Below are 19,708 nucleotides of genomic sequence, written 5' to 3' on the forward strand. Positions count from 1 at the left end.
TCTCGACAGTTGACTAAAACTGTGAAGAATGAAGATTTGTAAAGGCTAATGTATCTAAAACTCCCTGGGAAGAGTCGCAGCAGGAACACACAAGTAACATTTAAAAGCTAGGTGAGCTCAAAGGGTGTTCCAAGTTGGTATTTGCAGAATAAATATAGGACAAATAGCCTTAAAGTCAGACAAAGGCATGTGGCTGTCCCTGAAGGACTGCCACTCAGAGAAAGGTCTGTGCAGTCATAGTGCTCAGTTCCATGCAACACCAGCCGTTGTTTTGGGTGTTGTCCAGACCAAAACTAATGGCAGAGGAATAGACAAAATAATAAAAAATACAAATTGGCCATTCTTTAAAGCTGTGGTGAATCCTGTTTGCAACTTGCTCATCTCATGTCAAAATTGGTAAGAGCAGAAGAGGTAGAGGAAACAGCAGTAGAGGAAGCAGGCATGATCTAAAGGCTGCTTCTGGTCCTGGAAGGTAGGAAGGTATATTGAGGAAGGGTTATTCTGTAAGTGCCATCACTTTTGTACTCTGCCTCCACATCTCCAGGTGCCCATAATTGGACACAAAGTGCAGAGTTAAGTGGACTTCAGGTCTAACTAATGATAGAGCAATTCTTGGATAATGCTTTAATTTCTGATAAAATTCTATTTTCCAGGTCCATGTGTATGTATCTACTTTATGGTGATACATGTCTGGGTCCTACGTGCTGCAGCACCATTACTGAGTAAAGTGAAAGTGTAATTACACCAGCTGGGCAAACCAGTCTCTGCTAACAGTGCTGAATTGTGGAAGTGCCCTAACACACACCAACCGAGCCTTTGTTGGGGGTCGGCTGCAGAATTCAGCCTTGCAGTCATTAGTTGCTAAATACAGTTGCCTTATTTTAAATGCCTGATTTTGAAAAATATTAGCCTTAAACTTCTGCAGCTGGAAAAAAGATTAAGTTCTCTTTGACAGCCAGAGAGCTGAACAGAATCCGACAGAGCCGTAGCAAGAGTGGGGTGGGAAGGGGTCTTGCTTTGGGAACCCCTCTAAGGAGGTCGCCAGATGTTGGTAAGAACACCTAAATCCTGCCAGATGCTGCTACCACCTAGGAAGAGGGGCTGCTGCATGGCTGGCAGGAAGCAGGAGAGGTAAAGCTTTGAAAGATTGTGAGGGAAGGGGCAGTGCCAGAGGGCAGGTGAGGGATCCCACCGAGTGCCAAAATGTCTCACGCTGGTGCTCTCGTCAGGGCTGCTACTCCTGGTGAAGCTGGCAAGATTAGGACGGGTAATTTCAGTAGCAGCAGGTTTAGGCTTTTAGGGTTCACGAGAAGTTGATTGCCCAAGCATAATTCAGGTGAATATAAAGGCAGTTTGAGAATTCTGCTGGAGAAAATAGGAAAGTGCACCAGTGGAAGCAATTGCTTTGCAGGTTATGCTCAGTGCACTGGAGGTGTTAGCGGGTGTAGGGTAAACTGTAATTAGATGACATTCATTGTGTATATACAGTTGACCCAGAATTGTTTCCTCTGAAAGTTGACATGAAAATTCAGCCTCTGAAATAAGGTAAACTTCTAGTGAAGTGCAGCAAAATGTGCTTTGTGCCAGCACAGTTCTGCCTTGCTCATGAATGGGAAATTCAGAATACTTTATGAGATTCTACATAGCTGGGGGAAAAATTTCTGAAGACATATCCAGTGTTTTAGAGCAAGTAGTTAGTAGGCCAAGGTTTTTATGGTGTGTAATATTTCACAGGGCTTTCAAGGTTGGAGGAAATTTGTTTTTGAACACTGAATATTTTAAGGGCACCCTATAGTGCAGATTCCTTTTTTTCTCTTTTTTTTAAACACGTGTTTTGCAGTCCCATCCGGAGCTAGAGTTTTTTTCCATAACATTTGCTGTCCCAGGGCCACTCATGGTGGAAAATGACTTTTTTCATGGAACATTGAGTATTGTAGAGCTGCTCTAGTGCTAGTGGAAAATAACCTGTGTTTGAGGTCAGAAAAATAGATTAAACTAATTTTAAAGTTTTATAGCCACTTAGGTCTATAGGAGAACTTTTTAAGAGGATTTAGATCCGTTGCAAGAGTAAGATTTGCATTTTCAAGGTTTTTCTAAGACTAAGGCGGCCTGAGTTCAGGAATGCATCTTTGTTCATGAAGGACAATTACAGCCATCCTGAATTTTAAGTATGTGTTTAATTGCATTCCCTGATAGGGATGGATTTAGTCTCATGCCTAAGTGATTTCCTGACTTGGAGCTGTAGGATATAATTGTCTGATTCTGCTGCTGTCTGGACCCAGTGATAGGTCTCCCATTTGAATCCCTGGGATCTTTACTGCACTCGGGGATTCTGAACCTTTGGCAGTTTGGGGGAGTTGGTACCTTTGGGCTCATCCTCAGCTGCATCTGTGTGGAGATGGGGTAGGAAGGAAACAAAGGTGGCTACAGGCCATCTCTTCCCACTTCCTCCTTCCCCTTTTCGTGCTGTCTGGGGATCAAACCAGGAATTATTCAGCTTGAAAGTTTTCTTGCTACAATTCTGTAATGAAAAAAGGCTCTTGTAGAGAGAGGGGAAGTTATTTTGTCCATTTAAAGTCCCTGTGTAAATCAACCTTTAAGTAAGTGAGAGTCAAGCATCTGCAGTAAAATTCAACCTTGTGCACAGGACAAAATCCTCCATGCAGTCCTACAAATATGTCCCAAAGCTTAAGAGTAATTTCAGCTCCTCTAAGGGAAGAAAAATAAAACAACAAAGCAACAACTTGGCTTTGGCTTATTTTTGCTTAGTTTCATTTCTACTTGGATAAGAAAGCTACTTAAAATTCTTAGGTTTTTATTTACATGAGTTCTAAAGGGTAAAACAGAGGTTTTAGGCCTTAACTACTTGCCTAGGGAAAAAAAAAGAGCTTTTTCTTGATTTTGGTGGCATGCTTGAGCTCTGTCCTGCAGTTTCTGTGTAGGAAAATTGGTGCAACTGCAAGAGCCTTGTCATAAGAGGAATGTGGGAATTGTGTACTTTGCCTGCTCTCTCCCAAGAGCTCCTAGATGAGACTCAGCTCAGTGTGCAGTGCTGCATACCATAGGGAAGGGAAATCTTATCTTGGGAGCAGTAAATATGGAGTCTAATTTCTGAAGCACTGAAAATCTGCACGATGGAAGCTTTGGCACCTGAAATGTGCTAATGCTGACTGCTTGCTGGGGTTGTGAGGGGTTATGAGATGGAGTTTTATGCAAGGTACTGTTAAGCAAAAAGGCAAAAGCACACCTAAAACTAGTTTTTCCAAGTGTCCTCTAACAGTAAGAATTTCTACTGATAGGAATTCCAGAAATGAAAATATAAACAAGAACTCTGTCTCTCGTGAGACATCCAGCAGAAAAGGATTTTTCACTGGCCATATGAACATACAGATAAAGTGCAGCTGTCCAGAAGAGCTTGAAATGCATGTGCTGCCTTGCCTGAGAATGTGAAGGAGCTGGACTATAGGCATGTCTTTTTCTCCAGCTTTATTTCTTTAATCTCTTTCTAGGGTGTTTGTTAGGAGATATGATAGCTTCACATCACATTTTTGCCCTCCAGTTTTGGGTCCCCCTGAAAGGCAGGGTTAGAGGCCCCTGATTTCTAGCACAGAGCTGTGTCCTGACTGCAGAGCGTGCAGAGTCCTTCTCCCTTCGTGCCCTACTCCCACCTGTAATAGGTCCCTGAACTCTTCTCTAAAGCAATCTTGCTTTTTTCCTTAGCCTAGGACTCAGTCTGAGCATTTGCCTTAGTGCTCTTAAGGGCAACCTAACCAAAAGCCTATGAAAATGTCAGAGCAGGAGCTTGATTACAAACACCAGTTGCTCTTAAGCAGATAGTCTGATATTGCCCAGTCTCACTCTCAGATAGTGAATTGGTTTCCATGAAATACAAAGGCTGGGGAAAGGAATGGAACCAAGAAATGCAAAGTCTTGAAGGGTCCTCAAAATGGTCGTGAAGGGGCCAGCTCAGAGGGGCTCAGCACACAGTTCATATAACAATTATTAACTCCTAGATAAAAATCCTGCTTCTCGATAGTTTGGGGTAAAACAGAGTGCAGGAGTGTTGTGATTATTCCCACTGCTGTTTCCAGCTCAAAGATCACCTTTATGGGTGCACCCTGAGGGTATCCATGTAACACCAGCTGCTGGAGAGCAGCACTGTGTGGTGCCTGTGTGCAGAGCATTGGTGGTGTTTTTGATGTGATGTATTTAACTGATTGTTTTCCATGGATTCCCCCCTCACACACTCTTTATCTGTAAGTGCCAGCACCCCTAAGATGGCTTGGGTGGATTCCTGGTGCATGACAGCTGGACTGGCTGCTGGCCTGTCATGCAGGGCTCTGTCTGCACTTCTCCTCAGACCTACAATTTATGTTTGTGGGCTCGCATTATTCACTTGAGTAATGGTCTGATTTACTTGTGTGTGTGGTATTACTCACTTGTTTCCCCTAAAGAGAAACAAATACAGCTCTTTGGAGAAAGAAAGAGGAATCATTTGCTATAACCTGAGTTTAAGGTGTGACAGATACCCAGTTTTGAACTTAAAATGAGTGGCAAAGCTATTCTGCAGATGTCTTCTGCAAACTGAACTCCAGTTCACATTTTAAAAGGCTCTACATGTCTCTGAATGAGACACACGTAGAAGAGTAGAGACAGGGCAATTTTTCTGGGATAGCCCTAGGATATAAACCGTTTGGAAGAAAAATATTTGACTTTAGTTAGATCCTGGGAATGAGCTCCATCTCTAAATGCTGTCATGAGAGTAGAGGGAGGACTATCATGAGGTGATACTGGGCTGATGTTTGATAGGGGCTCAGGTTAAAAGTTTAAATTTGAACCATTCCAAACGGTTTTGTGTTTTGTGGAATTGGAGTTTAAACCTTTTTACTTCAGTCTCATCTTAGCTGTGCCGCTTCTGGCTTCTTTTTGGCTCTAAGTGGCCTACTGGGTTTTGGTGCCAGTGAGGGTAGTCTGGCTGCAAACCTCTAGGCCTTAGAGTGAACGGCTCAGATCCTCACACCACCTCCTCAGCCCATCTGCAGAGTAAGTATATATGCCTGAATGGCTGTGGAAAGTACACTGTAAAGGAAAAATATGTCTGAGAATGATACACTTTAGCCAAAAATCTGGGTAAAATGGAAAAAAGACCCTTAAAACAAGACCTCATCCTAATTCCAGAAGGATTCTTTGAAGTGGCATAAAGCTTCTTCTAGAAACTCAAAAAACAACCTGGTTTTTGGACCCCTGTGCACTCTGCAGATCTTGTTTTGTGCAGCTTTATTCAGTGAAACACAATTCTACATGAGTTTAAAAGCACAGAACAGCTGCTAAATTGTCTAGAATAAAATCTGTGATTATGCAGAGAGTTTCTCTCCACTGCTTTTCTAGACAAAATGGCGGGGGGAGCTTTTTCCTTCAGTGAAATAGCAGGTTCCAAAAACGATGTCTGGTTCCTATTACAGCAAAGGAAAAACTTGAGGTGTGCATTGGAAGTGCTAAGCCAGTGATTGAAATGTTGAAGTTGTTCCTAAAGGCCATTCCACATCATGAAGACATCATCTGTAAAGTAATCCTGCACAATGATCTGTGAGGAGAGGAGACTGAATTAGACTGAGTTCAGTATGGCTGGAGCTTCCAAATGTCCCACATTCAGGTCGGCTTCTGTGGCAGAACCTGGTTGGGTCAGTGAGCACTGACTTGTTTATCTAGCAAGAAAAAGGGTTCAGGTGAAAGATTTTTTTCATCTCTGACTTGTCCCATCCCTGCACCTTTGTGCACGTCTGTGGCTGCTCACTGTGCCACATATGCCAACTTACCCAGTGACTTCTCCAGGATTCTGGAACTTGGAAAGGGCATTTCTGCTGCAGCAGCTCAACCAGAGCACAAGCAACGAGGTGTCTGATTTGCCAGTTTGCAAAATACCTTTTTAAAGGCAAGTGTTTGAGGAAAATAAAACAGTAGAAGTCTTCCCACTGGTAGTGTGCCAGTGGAAATATAATTTCATTAAAAATATGTGTTCAAAATAATTTCTTGATTAAAATTTAAAATGACAAGCTATCTGCAAGCGCTGAGGCTCTCAGAATTCAAGCACTATAGCAGGAATGATGATAGACCTTTGGCTTCTGTACCACAGTAACTGAGATTGCTTAACAAGAGAGCCCCTCTTTTCATTATTAATAATGAAAGGGAACTTTCTGTTCCCTTCCCTTCACGCTCTGTCATTACAAGTTGCAGATCACATCTGCAACTTGGAGAAGTTGTCACAAGTATTTTGGCATAAATTTGCAACATGTATTTTCTAATCTATTCTTTTTTCTTCAAGAGAAATATTGTTGCCCAAATTTTTTTTTTTTAATTAAAAAATTAATCTTCCTTCCTCCCTTCTGTCCTTCCTTCCTTGTGGGAGGCAGGTTGAATGAAGAGGTACTGCGCAGATCTTTCCATCGACTGGTCCTGACTGGGCTTAGTGGTCTCACATCTTTCAGCAGTGAGACATGTGTCCTACACTGCTTTTGTAGGACTGGTAGCAGTCTGTAAAGCTGCCTTTGAGCTGGGCTTGCAGTACTTAACCTTTAACCTTTATTCTTAATGGGATGCTGAATTATTAATAGGGCTCACAACTGAAAGGTTTTCTTGTGAGTGTAAAAACTGCTTGTTTTACTGCAATGTTGTAGCTTTGGTTTTCACTCTTTGTGAAATGAGAAAGGAACTCAGGATTCTTGGATGCTATGGTAGCAGTTAGCAATATAAACCCTATGGCTTCTCTCTCACAAGAAGTGTTTTAATTATTTTCATTTTAAAGGTGTCCCCAAACCAAACGTAACATGGTTGAAGAAGAAAGACGTTTTACAGATCAATTCTTTCTTGGTTTTGAATGGCTCTTTATTTCTGAGGAATGTTTCCTATGGAGATGCAGGAACATACACTTGCAGAGCAGCTAATGCTCTCGGAAAAGCTGAGGCTGCATCTGTTCTCCACATAACTGGTAAGTGCTAAGTGGGAATTCCTTACTGATAACAACAGTCAGCCACTTTATAATCAAAGTTTAACAATAAAATAGTTGGAGGGATATTTAACACTTTATTAGAAAATTGGAATTTTTGATTGCATCTGATGCCCTGGGATCCGTTCTCTGTTTTGTGTTTCCTGTAATGTGGATCTGTGTACAGATGGTTTGACTTGTGACTTCAAGGTTGTTCCATCTTCTTGCTTCCAGGCAACAAATAATCACCCTAAAACCAGCTGACACATTAGGAACTAAATCCACTGTCATGTTACTGTGTGCCCAGTGCTTCTAACTAGAGACACAGGGCAGGTGTGAGTATTCAGAAAATCTGCAGGGAAATGCAGGAAAATGAAGGCAAAGGCTGGTTTGGGGGTTTGGTGTTTGTTTTTCTTAACTATAGAGGCCAATAAAATGTAGGGAATTGGAAAAGAAAAAATTCTGATTATGACCTGCTAACATTCAGAATAGAAAATATAAAGAAAAAACTCCACATAAATACCTCTATTGCAAGTAGGGTAATAATGTAATTCTGTAAATACAATCATGCCTTGCACATCACCTCAGTCAATGGATCATTTGGCTCTAGAGATGAGCTGTCTCACCAGTTTGCTGTGCAAAGTGCAACCCAGCTCCCCATGACCAGTCCTGCCACAAAGATCCCTTTCTTGGGCACACACCCAGGGCAGGTTGGGGATGTTTGGGCCTGTTGGCCGAGGAGGACATTCCAAGGACATAATGGGAGTCTCTGTGTGAGCATGAGTGTAGACTGAAGCTGCCTTCCTGGTTTCAGTTTTCCTGGAGTACATCAAAACTTCGGATGTTCCAGAGAGGAATATTATTATAATGACGTGACTGGAAGATTGCTCACAAGAGTCTAAATTTTGTTTCTATTCCTGGTCATGTGACATAAGTTTAAATAAATCTGGAGTGGATAGGAGAGGGCCAAATTCCGCAAGTTTTTGGCTGTGCAAGAATGCAGCGAAATGGGAGGACTTCTGCTGTCAGGACTTGCAGATTGCACTGGCTCAGTGTTGTCTGAAACATCCCATCAGTTTTTTGGCTTGGCTACAGCACTTGCTGCCTGACCAGGGGCAGTCCAGCAGTAGCACAAAGTCTGGGCAGCCTTTCCAATAAAACTTCCTAAGGGCTGACAAGGCAACCAGTCCTTGGCCTGTGGAACTGGCCTCACTGTGGTTTTGTGGAGACTTTTTTGTCCTGGTGTTTGCAGACAGGCAGGAGGCTTTGTACAGAAACTGCACACTGAGGAGAAACGTTGAGCCAATGTAAAATGAACCAGAGAAGTTAGAATATAGTAAAAGATTTAAACCCTTGTGGAGGGAGAGTCATAGATGTTATGTACATTCATTAAAACAGAAATGTTGACTAAGTGGTAAGAATTGTGTGTTACTGACAGATTGCCCACATTTTTGGCAGTTATTCTGCCAGCATATGATAAAAAGGAGGAGTTGCTATAGTGATGGGCATTTGACTCTGCATTCATTATGCTATCTCTACGCATAATGAGATTTTAAAAGATGTTCTTCTTTTTTCTATTGTAACACTTTGTCATAATTCCATCTAATGGAACAGAGGAATTGGCTGGATTCCACTGAGAGAGTTATTTTTCTTAAAATTTTTGTATGCAATGAACTAATAAATAACACTGTCATGAGAAACAGGAAATACATCCTGTAAATCTTGTTTTCACACTAAGTGTTACAGGCCTGTTTTTCTAATAAATTCAATAAATTTGATTAATTTAGAAACTTGCGTAAACATAAATAATTTCTGTTTCCCTGTACATATACCTGCAGTTTATTTGTTAGTTTAATTGCGTAAATGAAGTTGATCCTAAAGAACTCCAAACTGCTACTATCCTTCTGCTTCATAACTAGCATGCTGGATATTTTGATATGAAATTGTTTTTGGCATCATGATTTAACTCTTGCTAAGAAGAGATCTTATGCATTGTGTTACAGAACAAAGACTTACAGAGAATAACACTCAAGTATTGAAGGGAAGCAGAAGAAAGCGTGTCCTGATGGCATCTGTGATTGGTACAAATGTCAGTGTGGTACCTGGAGATCCACTAAGAATAGGTGTGTTGCCTTTTCTGCTTTTTCATGAATCTTTTTTTTTTTTTAATGTAGGAGGGCCCATGGAAAAAGTGAATGCAATTCCCAAGAGTCCAGGTTTGGTGACCCCCTGGATTTCTTAACTCTGGGTCAGCTCTGTTACCAGGGAGGAAGCCTTAGATTAAGGCAATCATATTTTTTTTCAGCTTTTCGAAAAACACCTTCCCTTAAACTGTTGTGAGGTGACTCACCCTGACACTAAAGCCACTAATCACTCTTTGAGCTTCACTTGAAAAATGGAAGGGATTCAGCTGGGCCCTAGAATGTTTGTTCTTTTTTCCCATCTAAATGAATGCCTTTGCTTCCATCCCTGCCCATGCCTGTGGAGTGAAAACGCAGCAATTTCATCTGATGTGTTTGTGACTCCTTTCCCAAACAGAGAGAAATTCTTTAATTACAGACCTTTCTGGGTATTGTAGAGTCTGGGATGAAATCTTCATTCCATTTAAATCATTGCTGCCCCGTTCCACCTTGTCCATATAGAACTTACTGAAAGGGAAATTATGAAGAAGTGTGGTAAGTGCACATGAGCTTATAGAGCTCATGCCCCTCAAGGGGCTGTCAGGATTTTGGGCCATAGCTTGGACTTCAGTGAATTTATGCATATTCTTGTTTTTATTTAGAATGGTAATGTCCTTCATGTAGAATCACACACTCACACATACTTGTTCACAAACATTTCAGTGTGTTGAGAAAAACCTGCTAAAATGTTGTTGATTTTTAGGTTGCCCGGTGCTGCCCAGTCACAGAAATACAGTCCAGTGGCTCTTTGGAGATAGCCCAATTGAGGAACTTAAGACCTTGGAATACCAAACACTGGTTGGGGGTCGTATCCTAGAGGTGAACACCAGCTCTGGTCAATTTGCTGGACAATTCCAATGTCGGACTTCAGCTAGTGCAAAACTAATGTCAGTTTGGGTAAATGTCAAGAAGGAAGGTTTGTTGAAAATTATATGACAAATTCTTGAATTTTAAAATATCTTCTTTCACTCTGTAAAGACTTTTCCTGATAACTAACCTGCTTTTCTGTGTTGAAAGTAATTCAGAAATATATGTTTGGCTTTACATGTGGGAATGGTCTTATTTAAGTCAATAGACAATGTCCATACTCAGAGTTGGATATGGCAATTAATATCTACCCAAATTTCATGTGGGGGTTCTGATTGCTTGCCTGTGTATCTGAGAAGCTGAGAGAATGTGTTTTTCTGCTTAAACAATTTTAAATCAGACAGGTTTTACCAACTTGCCCTTCAACAAACTTCTCCATGATAGCCCACCAAACTGAAACAAAACTGAGTTTGAGGTCATCTTTGGAAATATCTTCATTATAATAAAAATAATTTTAATGTAATTGTCATTTTCCAGCATCATTACAATTAATATGGCAGTGATCTTACTGCAGACACCCTTAATCACATCAATGTGCTAGAGCACACTGCACACTCATAGATTTCCACGTGAAATTCTCAAAAATGTCTTGTAAAGTTCCCTAGTGTAATGCACTTGCAGAAAACCACATTTCTATCAGTAGGTTATGAAATGTGCAACTGAATTTCCAAAGTGATGAATTTGAAAAGAACCCTACATATGCACCAGCAGGACAATCAGCTGTATCCGCAAACATTTTATCAAGTTTTAAACATTTTAAGTGTTTAGAAAATAATTATGTTCTCTTTTTAAAAACCCAATTATAAGTAGGAACTCAGATTTAAACCAAGCATCTGCTGACACTGTAAGCTTTTCTGTCTGTTTTATCTCTTCACCTAGCAGTTTGATTTGGCTTATGACTGATGGGCAAGGGACACAAGCAGTAGGATCAGATCCCCTGTGCTGTGTGTGAGGGTGTTCTCAGTGACTGTTCATGGGTGAGGATGGTTCTGGAACACCTGGGGTTATGGGGGAAGTTACATTTGCAAAGGAATCTTACTGAGACATATCCATGATCAAAACGTTTATTTTTAAAATCAAATGTAAATCAGAAAATATCCTAATAGAATTTTTCAAAAACTAGGTCCAGCCTCAGATCCTAATTTAGATCTCCTTACAGTTAGAATTTCTGCCACTTATTGAACTGTCCACCTACAGTCTTCAGCTGGACTGCCTTTTGGTTGCCCAATCCCCTCTCCAGTCAGGTTGGGCAGTATTTTGGGGAGATTCCATTTCCTACCTCTGAGCTGTAACTCTGATTGACACTTATGTAAATGTTTCATCAGTGCCATACCCATGCATTTGTGAGGCTGTGAAACCTCCCTTGGTGGTTTTTGCACAGTAGGCATTTCAAGGGCACTTCTGAGCAGTGTCATCCTAGTTAAACAAACAATACAGTCTCTCCATCATAGCTGCAGTCAGTAAATTTAACTATTTCTACTTTGAAAAAGGCCCTTTTGTATTATTTTAAGAAATCCAGAAGTAATAAGGAAACATTGAAAAACAATAAGTTAAAGAATTCATTATGTGCTGCAAGAGTGAGCCTGTGGACACAGCTGGTAGCTATCAATTATTCTTGGTTATTATAGAAAAACCTGACTCCTTCTGTGATCACATAAAAATCTGTCAACATTGCATAGTACTTCATCTTTTAGCAAGTGACAAAAAAAAATTGCGGAGGAAGGGGTAAGTGTGGAATTTTGACTAAATATAAAGGTAGTAATTGTTAGAGGTGATCGGTTTTTAATATAAAACGCTCTTTAAAACAAATTCCTTTTTCATCTTGCCAGGTGCCTCAGTGGCAAATTATTTTTACATTAAATACTTCTCTGTAGTTTAGGACAGGATTTTCTTAAATCCTGAAATTACGTGAGGTGTCTGGAGTAAGATGAGTTTTCTTCAGGACAAACTTGCTGTGGAACAGCAGGAAACCTAGAGAGCCTGATTTACAATTTCCTCTTTTTAATGCTTATTGTATAAAAACGTTATGAAAGTTTTAAAGGAGGCTCATCAGTTCCTACTGTGAGCCAGGTTCTGCCCTTCATGTGCTGATCTCATTTGCCTTCTAGAGAGCTTCATGGGTAAGGGCTGAACTTGAGGGGAAGCTGAGTAGAACTAAATTCTACTTTGGCTCATGGTCCCTTTTCACAGTGCTGAAATATTTGCTTTTCTACAGAGGATGTGGTATCTATCCAGCCTGCGGAGAGTGCTGCCAAATCAATCAAAATGTGACACAGTTACAATGTACAGTGCCTCTCTCACACTGCTTGCAATTGTATTTCTTAGATTTCACCTGGGAATATGCTGATTGGAGTCCTTGCTCTGCTACCTGTGGGCATTCAGGAACCCGCTCCAGGAGCCTGCAGTGCCTGAACGCAGAGAAACAGAAAGTAAATGAGTCACAGTGCAGAGAGCTGCAAAAGCCAGTGATTATTTACCAGCCCTGCAACACAGAGGACTGCCCTGCAAGGTAAACTCCCTTCTGCTCTGTTTCCATGTGCTCTTTGTGTATTAAAATGCACTCGCCACCTCCTGAAATTGTTTCTGTGTTTATGCGTGTCTCCACGCTGCTGCAGCAGGTCTTGCTGCTACCACACCACCCCTCAAAAGCTGAACTGGAGATCTCTCTGAGACACTGGGATGCGCAGTTTTGTGGAATCTGTGCCGCCCTAGAGGGAAAGCTTGTTGTGTTTAGAGTGGCCAGAGTAACTCTGTGTTCACCTGCTCTCCTTTGTGCCAGCAGAGCTCTGAGGAAGGTGTTTTCTGTGGAATGCCTCATTTATCTCTAATGCCCCTCACCACAGTGCTCCTGGCATGTCCTCCCCAGCCAATTTTCTCACTGATTCAATAGGGGTCATGGGGCTGAAGGTATTCATATCACAGACAAGTATATCACAGCATCTGATTCTGAAGGCCAAAACCATACTTCTAGGCTTCTTGAGTTGCACTGAGCATTCCAGCTCAACAGGGTGTTTCTCCAGGTGTTCAGCGGGAAAACCCATAGGATCCTCAAAACAGGTGCTTTTTGTTGCTTTAAAGAATTGGTCATCACTATCAGCAAAAGTCTGTGAGGGATGCACACACTTTGGAGTTATCCCTCACTGGAAAATGTTGGTAGGGAAGTGTTAAGACCTTAGCTGACATTGCAAGAGTGTATCTTGCCAGTATGTTCTAAATTCTGTTCTGAATGCAGAAAACATAGCAACAGATATGCATCAGGAGAAGTTGTTTATACTTCATTATTAGCAGCCAAAACCCAGATCATCTTAAATCGTGAGACTGAACTCCAGCCAGCCCAGAGAAAGGAAACATTTTGCCAGTAGAAAAATACTGAAATCAAACTAATAGTTTGAAACACAGCTTTGGTTGCAGGTTTCCCTCTTAAGCTCCAGCCATTTGGAACAGATATCAGGAGGGTACAAGGGGTCCTGGGGCTCCTCTGAGCAAGGTCATGCCTTTCAGTGGATTGCAGGGCATGACTGAATAATCTGATTATCACTGGCCCTGGAGTATTCACAACATAAACAAATCAGTTATTTCATATGGCTAAAGGGAATGGGAACTGAATTGTCTTTTTAAATGCTTTGATTTGTTCTGCTTTAAATTTGGCTTTATGTAATTGCCAATGGGAGGCAATTGTGTGTATACAAATGCAATTAACTCTGTCTTTAGCCATACGTGAGTGCTAACAAATAAACTGGTTTTCTTTCATGAAATATTCCATGCTTTCTATACAGGAATAGCATCCCAGATGCCTGGAAAATAACCCTGTGTCAGGTCCTTGGTGCCTCTAACCTCTCTCCTTCCCTGTGATTACAGACCTGGGAGAGAAGTGCGAAGTGTCCAAACTTCCCTTCCCATTTTCCCACTTACTGATTTCTGCACAACCTTCTCATCTCAAGGCAGCTCTTTAGAAAGTATCCATAGAATTATAAAGGCTTAAATATGCAGTCAGTGGCATGGGCCCCTAATTGTTTGGAGCATTTTGCATGTGTTTAATCACCTCTCTCCATCACAGTGGAGGGATACAGTCAAGCAAATACAAGGGCTTGGGTATGTATTTAACTTGAGCTTTGCTGTGCATGCACTGCACCAAATGTTTACAAAATTACTTGAGCTTTAAAAGGGAGAAAAACACAAGGGTGCAGACTGTAAAAGATTAATCTTCCTTGGGTGGATATAAGCTGTTTGAGTGTAAGAAAATGAAATAATTGCTGAAGAAAATAGGATTTTTTTCCTGTTATCATTGTTGTGGTACACATAAAGTTCATTTTATATCTCTAGCCTAGATTTATGCAAAGAGCAAGTGAAGTTGATTGTATTACCACGTGCTTCCTCCCCAGTATTGTTCCTAGCTGCTAAGACAGACTAAATATCTGCAACTTCCAGCCAACAAATAACATATTCTGCTTGAGCCATTATCTGGTGAGATCTTGATGTAATAAATTTGGATGAGTTACGGCAGCTGTCACTTTGGTACCAACTAAATTGGTACCAACCATTTTATAAGCAATGGAGAAGTTCAATGTCCTTCCTCCTGGAATGTCACATCCAGCAGGGTCCGTAGGGCTCACCTAGTAACAGCTTCTGGTAACAGATCTGTTAGCAGTTAACCACGTTTAGAAGACCTTGCTCAAGTGAGGAAGCTGATTCTAGCTGTTCTCACATCTAAAACGTGCAAGGATGGGTTCTTTTGCATTTTCTTTGCAAACAATTGCTGCCAGCTACCAGCAGGGCTGCAGTAATGGCTATAAATTTGTCTGTGCATCCTGCAGGTGGGTAGCTGGGCCGTGGTCTGAGTGCTCTGCATCTTGTGGCGGTGGATTTCGCCATCGGCAGCTGTGGTGTCACCAAGTCAAAGCCAACGGCAGCGTGCTGGCCCTGCTGCCAGGGGCCTGCACACACAGGGACAGGCCTGTGGGAAGGAGACCCTGCACAGGGCACTCTTGTCCCCTGGGGCCAACGCAGGCAAAAGCACAGGTAAGTTACAGCATTTGTCTGGAATCTCCTTGTGTTGTCAAAGTGGGACAGTGTCATCGCGCCACTGGCTGAACATCTGTCCTCTTACACAAGGGAGGAGCTTTGTGTGTGTAATTACCTTTCAGAGCAGTCAATTAGAAATCCTGTTTTGTAAGGTTTTTTCATTTTATGCTGTCTGAGCAACTTTTGTTTGTTGAAGACACGACCTGAAACCAGAGTAGTAACTTCAGTGCGTTTTATAAGCTGAGACACTATGATGCATTTCATTTTCCAAGCTTATTTATTGCTTTTGTTGCAGTCATATAAGAACACAGTTTGCATAGTTGTACTTGTGAAGTCCCTAAAATCGATACATGAATGTGCTTCAACAGCAGTTGCCAGTGTTTAATGCACAGAACTCTGTTTTCCTATATTTTCTGTTTCTTCCTTCATGCAATAGACTTGTGTTCATATTGATATGATTTATATAATTATTAACACAGTATTTACTGTTCAGTGTGCAAAGTAATTAATTACAATTGCTATTGCTGCATTCACAATACAGGTTTTAGCAAGACAAGTTTGTAATGGTCGGAGCTACAGGAAGAAGGCTGAAGCAGTAGGGATGTGGCATGATGAGAGCAGACGGTGGATTTAGCTTTAGGAACAGGCAGGAAACTCAGTGTCTTGGCAAAATTGCACAGAGAGAACCAAAAATATGTAGGTCTTATCCAAATCGAGGTGTGACAGGACTGAAGAGAAAGGCAAAATGCAAAAAATTATGGCTGGGCTGTGTAGCTGGGTAACTGCCTAGGAGGGTAATTCTGTTGTTACTAACTTGGCTGTTTCTTTTTCTCTCCCCTCACCCTTTACTCTCAATTTGCAGTGTTCTGGTCGCTGTGTAGGCCGCCCTGCAGGTTCACAGCACCGTCAGTTTATATGTCAGCTTCGGAATGGATCTTTCGTGCCAAACTCCTCTTGTGATGAAAGAAAGAGGTAAACAGTTAGAAGAAGTTACAAGTTAGATTCTTTAGATGATCAAATTAACGTACAGGATTGTTACTGCAGTACAAATAGGCAAATTCTTTTGTGTCAAACAAAGGAAAGGAGGTAGAGACAGTCATCCCTTTGTGGACACTGGATGAATTCAGGAACCCGGGAGAGGTCATGCCTGAAGAATTCAGAGCATCCAGTATGCAGTGTTTCAGGGTCAGCTAAGTTTTCCCAAAGATAAAAAACCTTTTCTATTCCAGGGTTAAGAAATTGGTTTAAAGAAACTCACGTTTCCTCATGAGCAGGAAGGCATGATGAGGAGCACAAAATTAAATAAAAGGAAATCAACTTAAATATAAAAAAAAACCTGAACAGGTTACCCAGAAAGTTGTGGAGTCCAGACCTTTGGAGATACTCAAAATACAAACAGAGACAATCTTGAGGATCCTGGTCTAGTTGGCTGTGCTGTGAGCTGGGGTGGGGGCTGATTTGTTCTGTAGTTCTAGGAATAAGGGTTTAGCACAAAAGCAAACATTTAACTCCACTTATTTCCCTGCACAGCCCTCCTGTCAGAAGGAACTGTTCCTCAGAGCTGTGTGATGTGTACTGGCGGACAGGCCCCTGGAGGCCCTGCAGTGTGGGCTGTGGGAGCGGGTTCCAGTCCAGGAGAGTGTCCTGCATACACAGGCAGAGCAACAAACCCGTGGCTGAGCATTTCTGCGAAGGGAGGAAGAGACCAGTGACCTGGCAACACTGCAATGTCACATCCTGTGGCAGTATGTAAATGTTTATTTAAATATGAGCATAGTAATAGTTTGTAGCAGTTATATTAGAAAGTGACTCACAGTTGTACACTATTGATTCTGCAAGCATTTGATTGTACATCAAAGGTAAAACTATCCTCTCCGAGGAGCACTTCGTAATCCTGGGGTTTCTTTTCTCTAAGTAGGCCAGTTTGATATTAAAGCCTCAAAAGCACTTTTAGAAACAGGATATTTAGGAAGTTTTTTGCAAACTTCCCTACATGACTGTGCCAGTTGTGACTCAAAAGTCTCTGAGCGAGCTGTTAATGCCTCCAAGACCGGGTAGTGTTCTGAAACAGACAATGAGTAAATGAAGGCAGTGAGATCACACCTCTTACTCGTGACCTTGTTTAGCTTTCAATCCACTGCTGCCAGAAATGCACACAATTACACAATTACAAAGCTAGCAGGAATCTGTCTGTTGTTTACAATTACTATGGCAAGTTCTGGTTTTTCTCTTTTGCTCATTATAAAGCCTTGTAATATTTAAATATATTTTTCAGAAGGAGAATGCAAGGATACAACTCACTACTGTACATTTGTAAAGCAACTAAAGTTATGCTTGATAGACACCTACAAACAAAGATGTTGTCAATCATGTCAAGAAACGTAAGTCCTCTATGGCAAGTTCATGATGCTGCAGTGAAGAGATGAGAAGAGAGGTTCATTAAACTAACTTGGTCGAAATATATCCTTGTAAATGAGACACTAGTTGTGACAGTTAAATGGCAACATGGGGCAAATGAAAACACAGTATTGTGGCTTGATGTGCTGGATAAGGTATTGTTTCTGGGAGCTTTCATTTTTCATTCTTTGCCATGGAACTTCAAATGTTTTAAACATGTCTGGATTAGCAAGATCATATCATGGCATATCATCTGTAAAATTTTGCAGGCCATCATTTTATAATTTTATCAGTGAAAAAAGCATTACCTAAAAGCAACAAATAGTCCTTAATTTATGAGGAAGAGTCACAAAAATACTTCAAAAATTTTTTTGAAATGCAGCAACTATTGACTCACAGGTTTTGGTTTGTTTTTTTTTTTCATCATACTTAACACTATTTTTAAATTTATAGAAGCTGTGGCTTGTAGCTGTAAAATTTTGGCAACAGCTTCATTCTCATTATCAGCTTGAGCTTAAGGGTTGATCTCACAGGATATGCTTTACAGATACTAGCTCTCAGATGGATACACAGAAGTACATTGAATTTTTACTGCTTGTATTTATGTATATGCAGTAGGACACTATAGATCCTAGTACAATTTTCAAAGCAGCAATAGATCTCTTTTGAATAAATGAGGTGTCATTTTTTATTGTTTCTATTCCGATTCCAGTCTCTGAAGAACAATCGAAGTTCTGGCACGATTATACTTTTGTAGTGATATTAAATTAGACAGAAGCTTCCTTGTCAGAGCTGTGAACAAACATTTGTGAGCACTGTTCTCTTGCACATCAAGTCAAATGAGGAGCCAGTAATTGGTCAAAATGGCTGCCAGATTTCTCGTCTTGAATAATCATTCTCTTTTTCTCCATTAAAGGGGAAAAATGTCCAAGGAAGAATTATTAATTGTGAAGATAGACAAGTGCAAGAAATCTATTTTGAGCATTTTTCTATCTAGATGAGTTTTTCATGATGACCATTGACCATCTGAGTAATTTGCAAGCTGATAAATTCTTCTTATGATATTGCTGGGTAAATTATCTTCCATATTGCAGATTGTCTGACTAGGGCTTTAAGCAGAGAGGACCCCATGGGAGGCAGAAAATAGATGATTTTTTTCTTTTGTAGTTTCCAAACTACTGCTCATATTAGAGGCCTGAATGCTTACTTTGACTTGGCTCTTGTGTTCCATCTCTGACCTGTGTGACAGGCAGAGGGCTGGGAGTGCTGTGGGGGCAGCTCAGACGCAGCATCCTGCACAGAGGGTTTGCATCACTGAGAATTAGGGTAGCACTACTGTATAGAAAATGTTTAGGGTGGACTATCATGTCCAAGGCTGACTACAAGGAGAGGATATTCCTGATCATTACCTTTTTAATCAGCAATGGGTCTTGATTGTTTAAGCAGTTTTTTAAATTAAACATTTGTAAGATACTTTTGTAGATATTTATTGTCTGATTTAAAAGTGCAATATTTTTTTTTGTACAGTGTTTAATAAAGATTTTTGGACATATATTTTTTCTTATTACCAAAATTTCTTATTCATGTTTTCCCTCTATATTTAAAGTTTTCAAATGTTAACACATAGCATTTTTTGGTTGTGTTAACTTTGGTTAAATATGCATGCTATCCAGAAGCAGTGCTGTAAATGTTTGTGATTGCAATTGGCATGACATTCCTCTGTAGATTATTTTATTGCTTCTCCAGTAACTGAAGATTTTAGCTCTCTTGAACGTAGTTTTGATATTTCTGAAATAAAGTATAGTTTGATTATTCAATACTGTGATTACCCTGACATTGTTTATTACCATGATTTGCTTAGTAACTGTGCTTTCATTCCTTGTTATTTTTTTCAACATACTTTGTCCGTAATTCTGGGACTTTTTTCAAAGCTTCGGATTAGTCCTTAATTTTTAACAGTTTATCAGTCATATTGTCAGCTTCACTGCAGTCTGCTTTGCACTGCTATTAAGAGACAACATAGAAGTAACCTGACTGAAAAAGTGGGAAGGTAATTTGCCAAAATCCAAATGCGTCAGCTCTGATTCACTGAAATCTAGAATCAGGATTCCATAAAAGGTGGAATAAAATTGCATTTCTTTGCTGGGCCTTACCAAGAAGAGTTCATTTAGATCTGATAGAACAGCTCCATGCTTTATATTTAGTGAGTGATGGGAATAGCTTCATGAAAAAGTTGTTTCAGAATATCCAATATGTGTAA

General features: G+C 40.6%; 1 protein-coding gene across 5 annotated transcripts in view; it reads left to right on the forward strand.

Moving 5' to 3' along the window:
* Nucleotides 1-19,265, forward strand: part of ADAMTSL3 (ADAMTS like 3) — a 179,574-nt gene extending 160,309 nt beyond the window's left edge. For 4 of the 5 annotated variants that reach the window (XM_039557993.1, XM_039557995.1, XM_010391094.4 and 1 more), the window contains 8 exons: nt 6,803-6,985; nt 8,986-9,105; nt 9,866-10,078; nt 12,355-12,538; nt 14,844-15,048; nt 15,914-16,023; nt 16,582-16,796; nt 17,327-19,265. In XM_039557993.1, the coding sequence (XP_039413927.1) occupies nt 6,803-6,985; nt 8,986-9,105; nt 9,866-10,078; nt 12,355-12,538; nt 14,844-15,048; nt 15,914-16,023; nt 16,582-16,796; nt 17,327-17,436 (1,340 nt within the window). In that variant the 3' untranslated portion in view covers nt 17,437-19,265. Of the gene's footprint in view, nt 1-6,802; nt 6,986-8,985; nt 9,106-9,865; nt 10,079-12,354; nt 12,539-14,843; nt 15,049-15,913; nt 16,024-16,581; nt 16,797-17,326 lie in introns of those variants that run through there. The other variant, XM_039557996.1, reaches the window with a different exon arrangement.
* Nucleotides 19,266-19,708: the final 443 nt, after the last annotated feature.

This window comes from Corvus cornix, chromosome 10 (assembly GCF_000738735.6).
Source record: "Corvus cornix cornix isolate S_Up_H32 chromosome 10, ASM73873v5, whole genome shotgun sequence".
Classification (NCBI taxonomy): domain Eukaryota; kingdom Metazoa; phylum Chordata; class Aves; order Passeriformes; family Corvidae; genus Corvus; species Corvus cornix.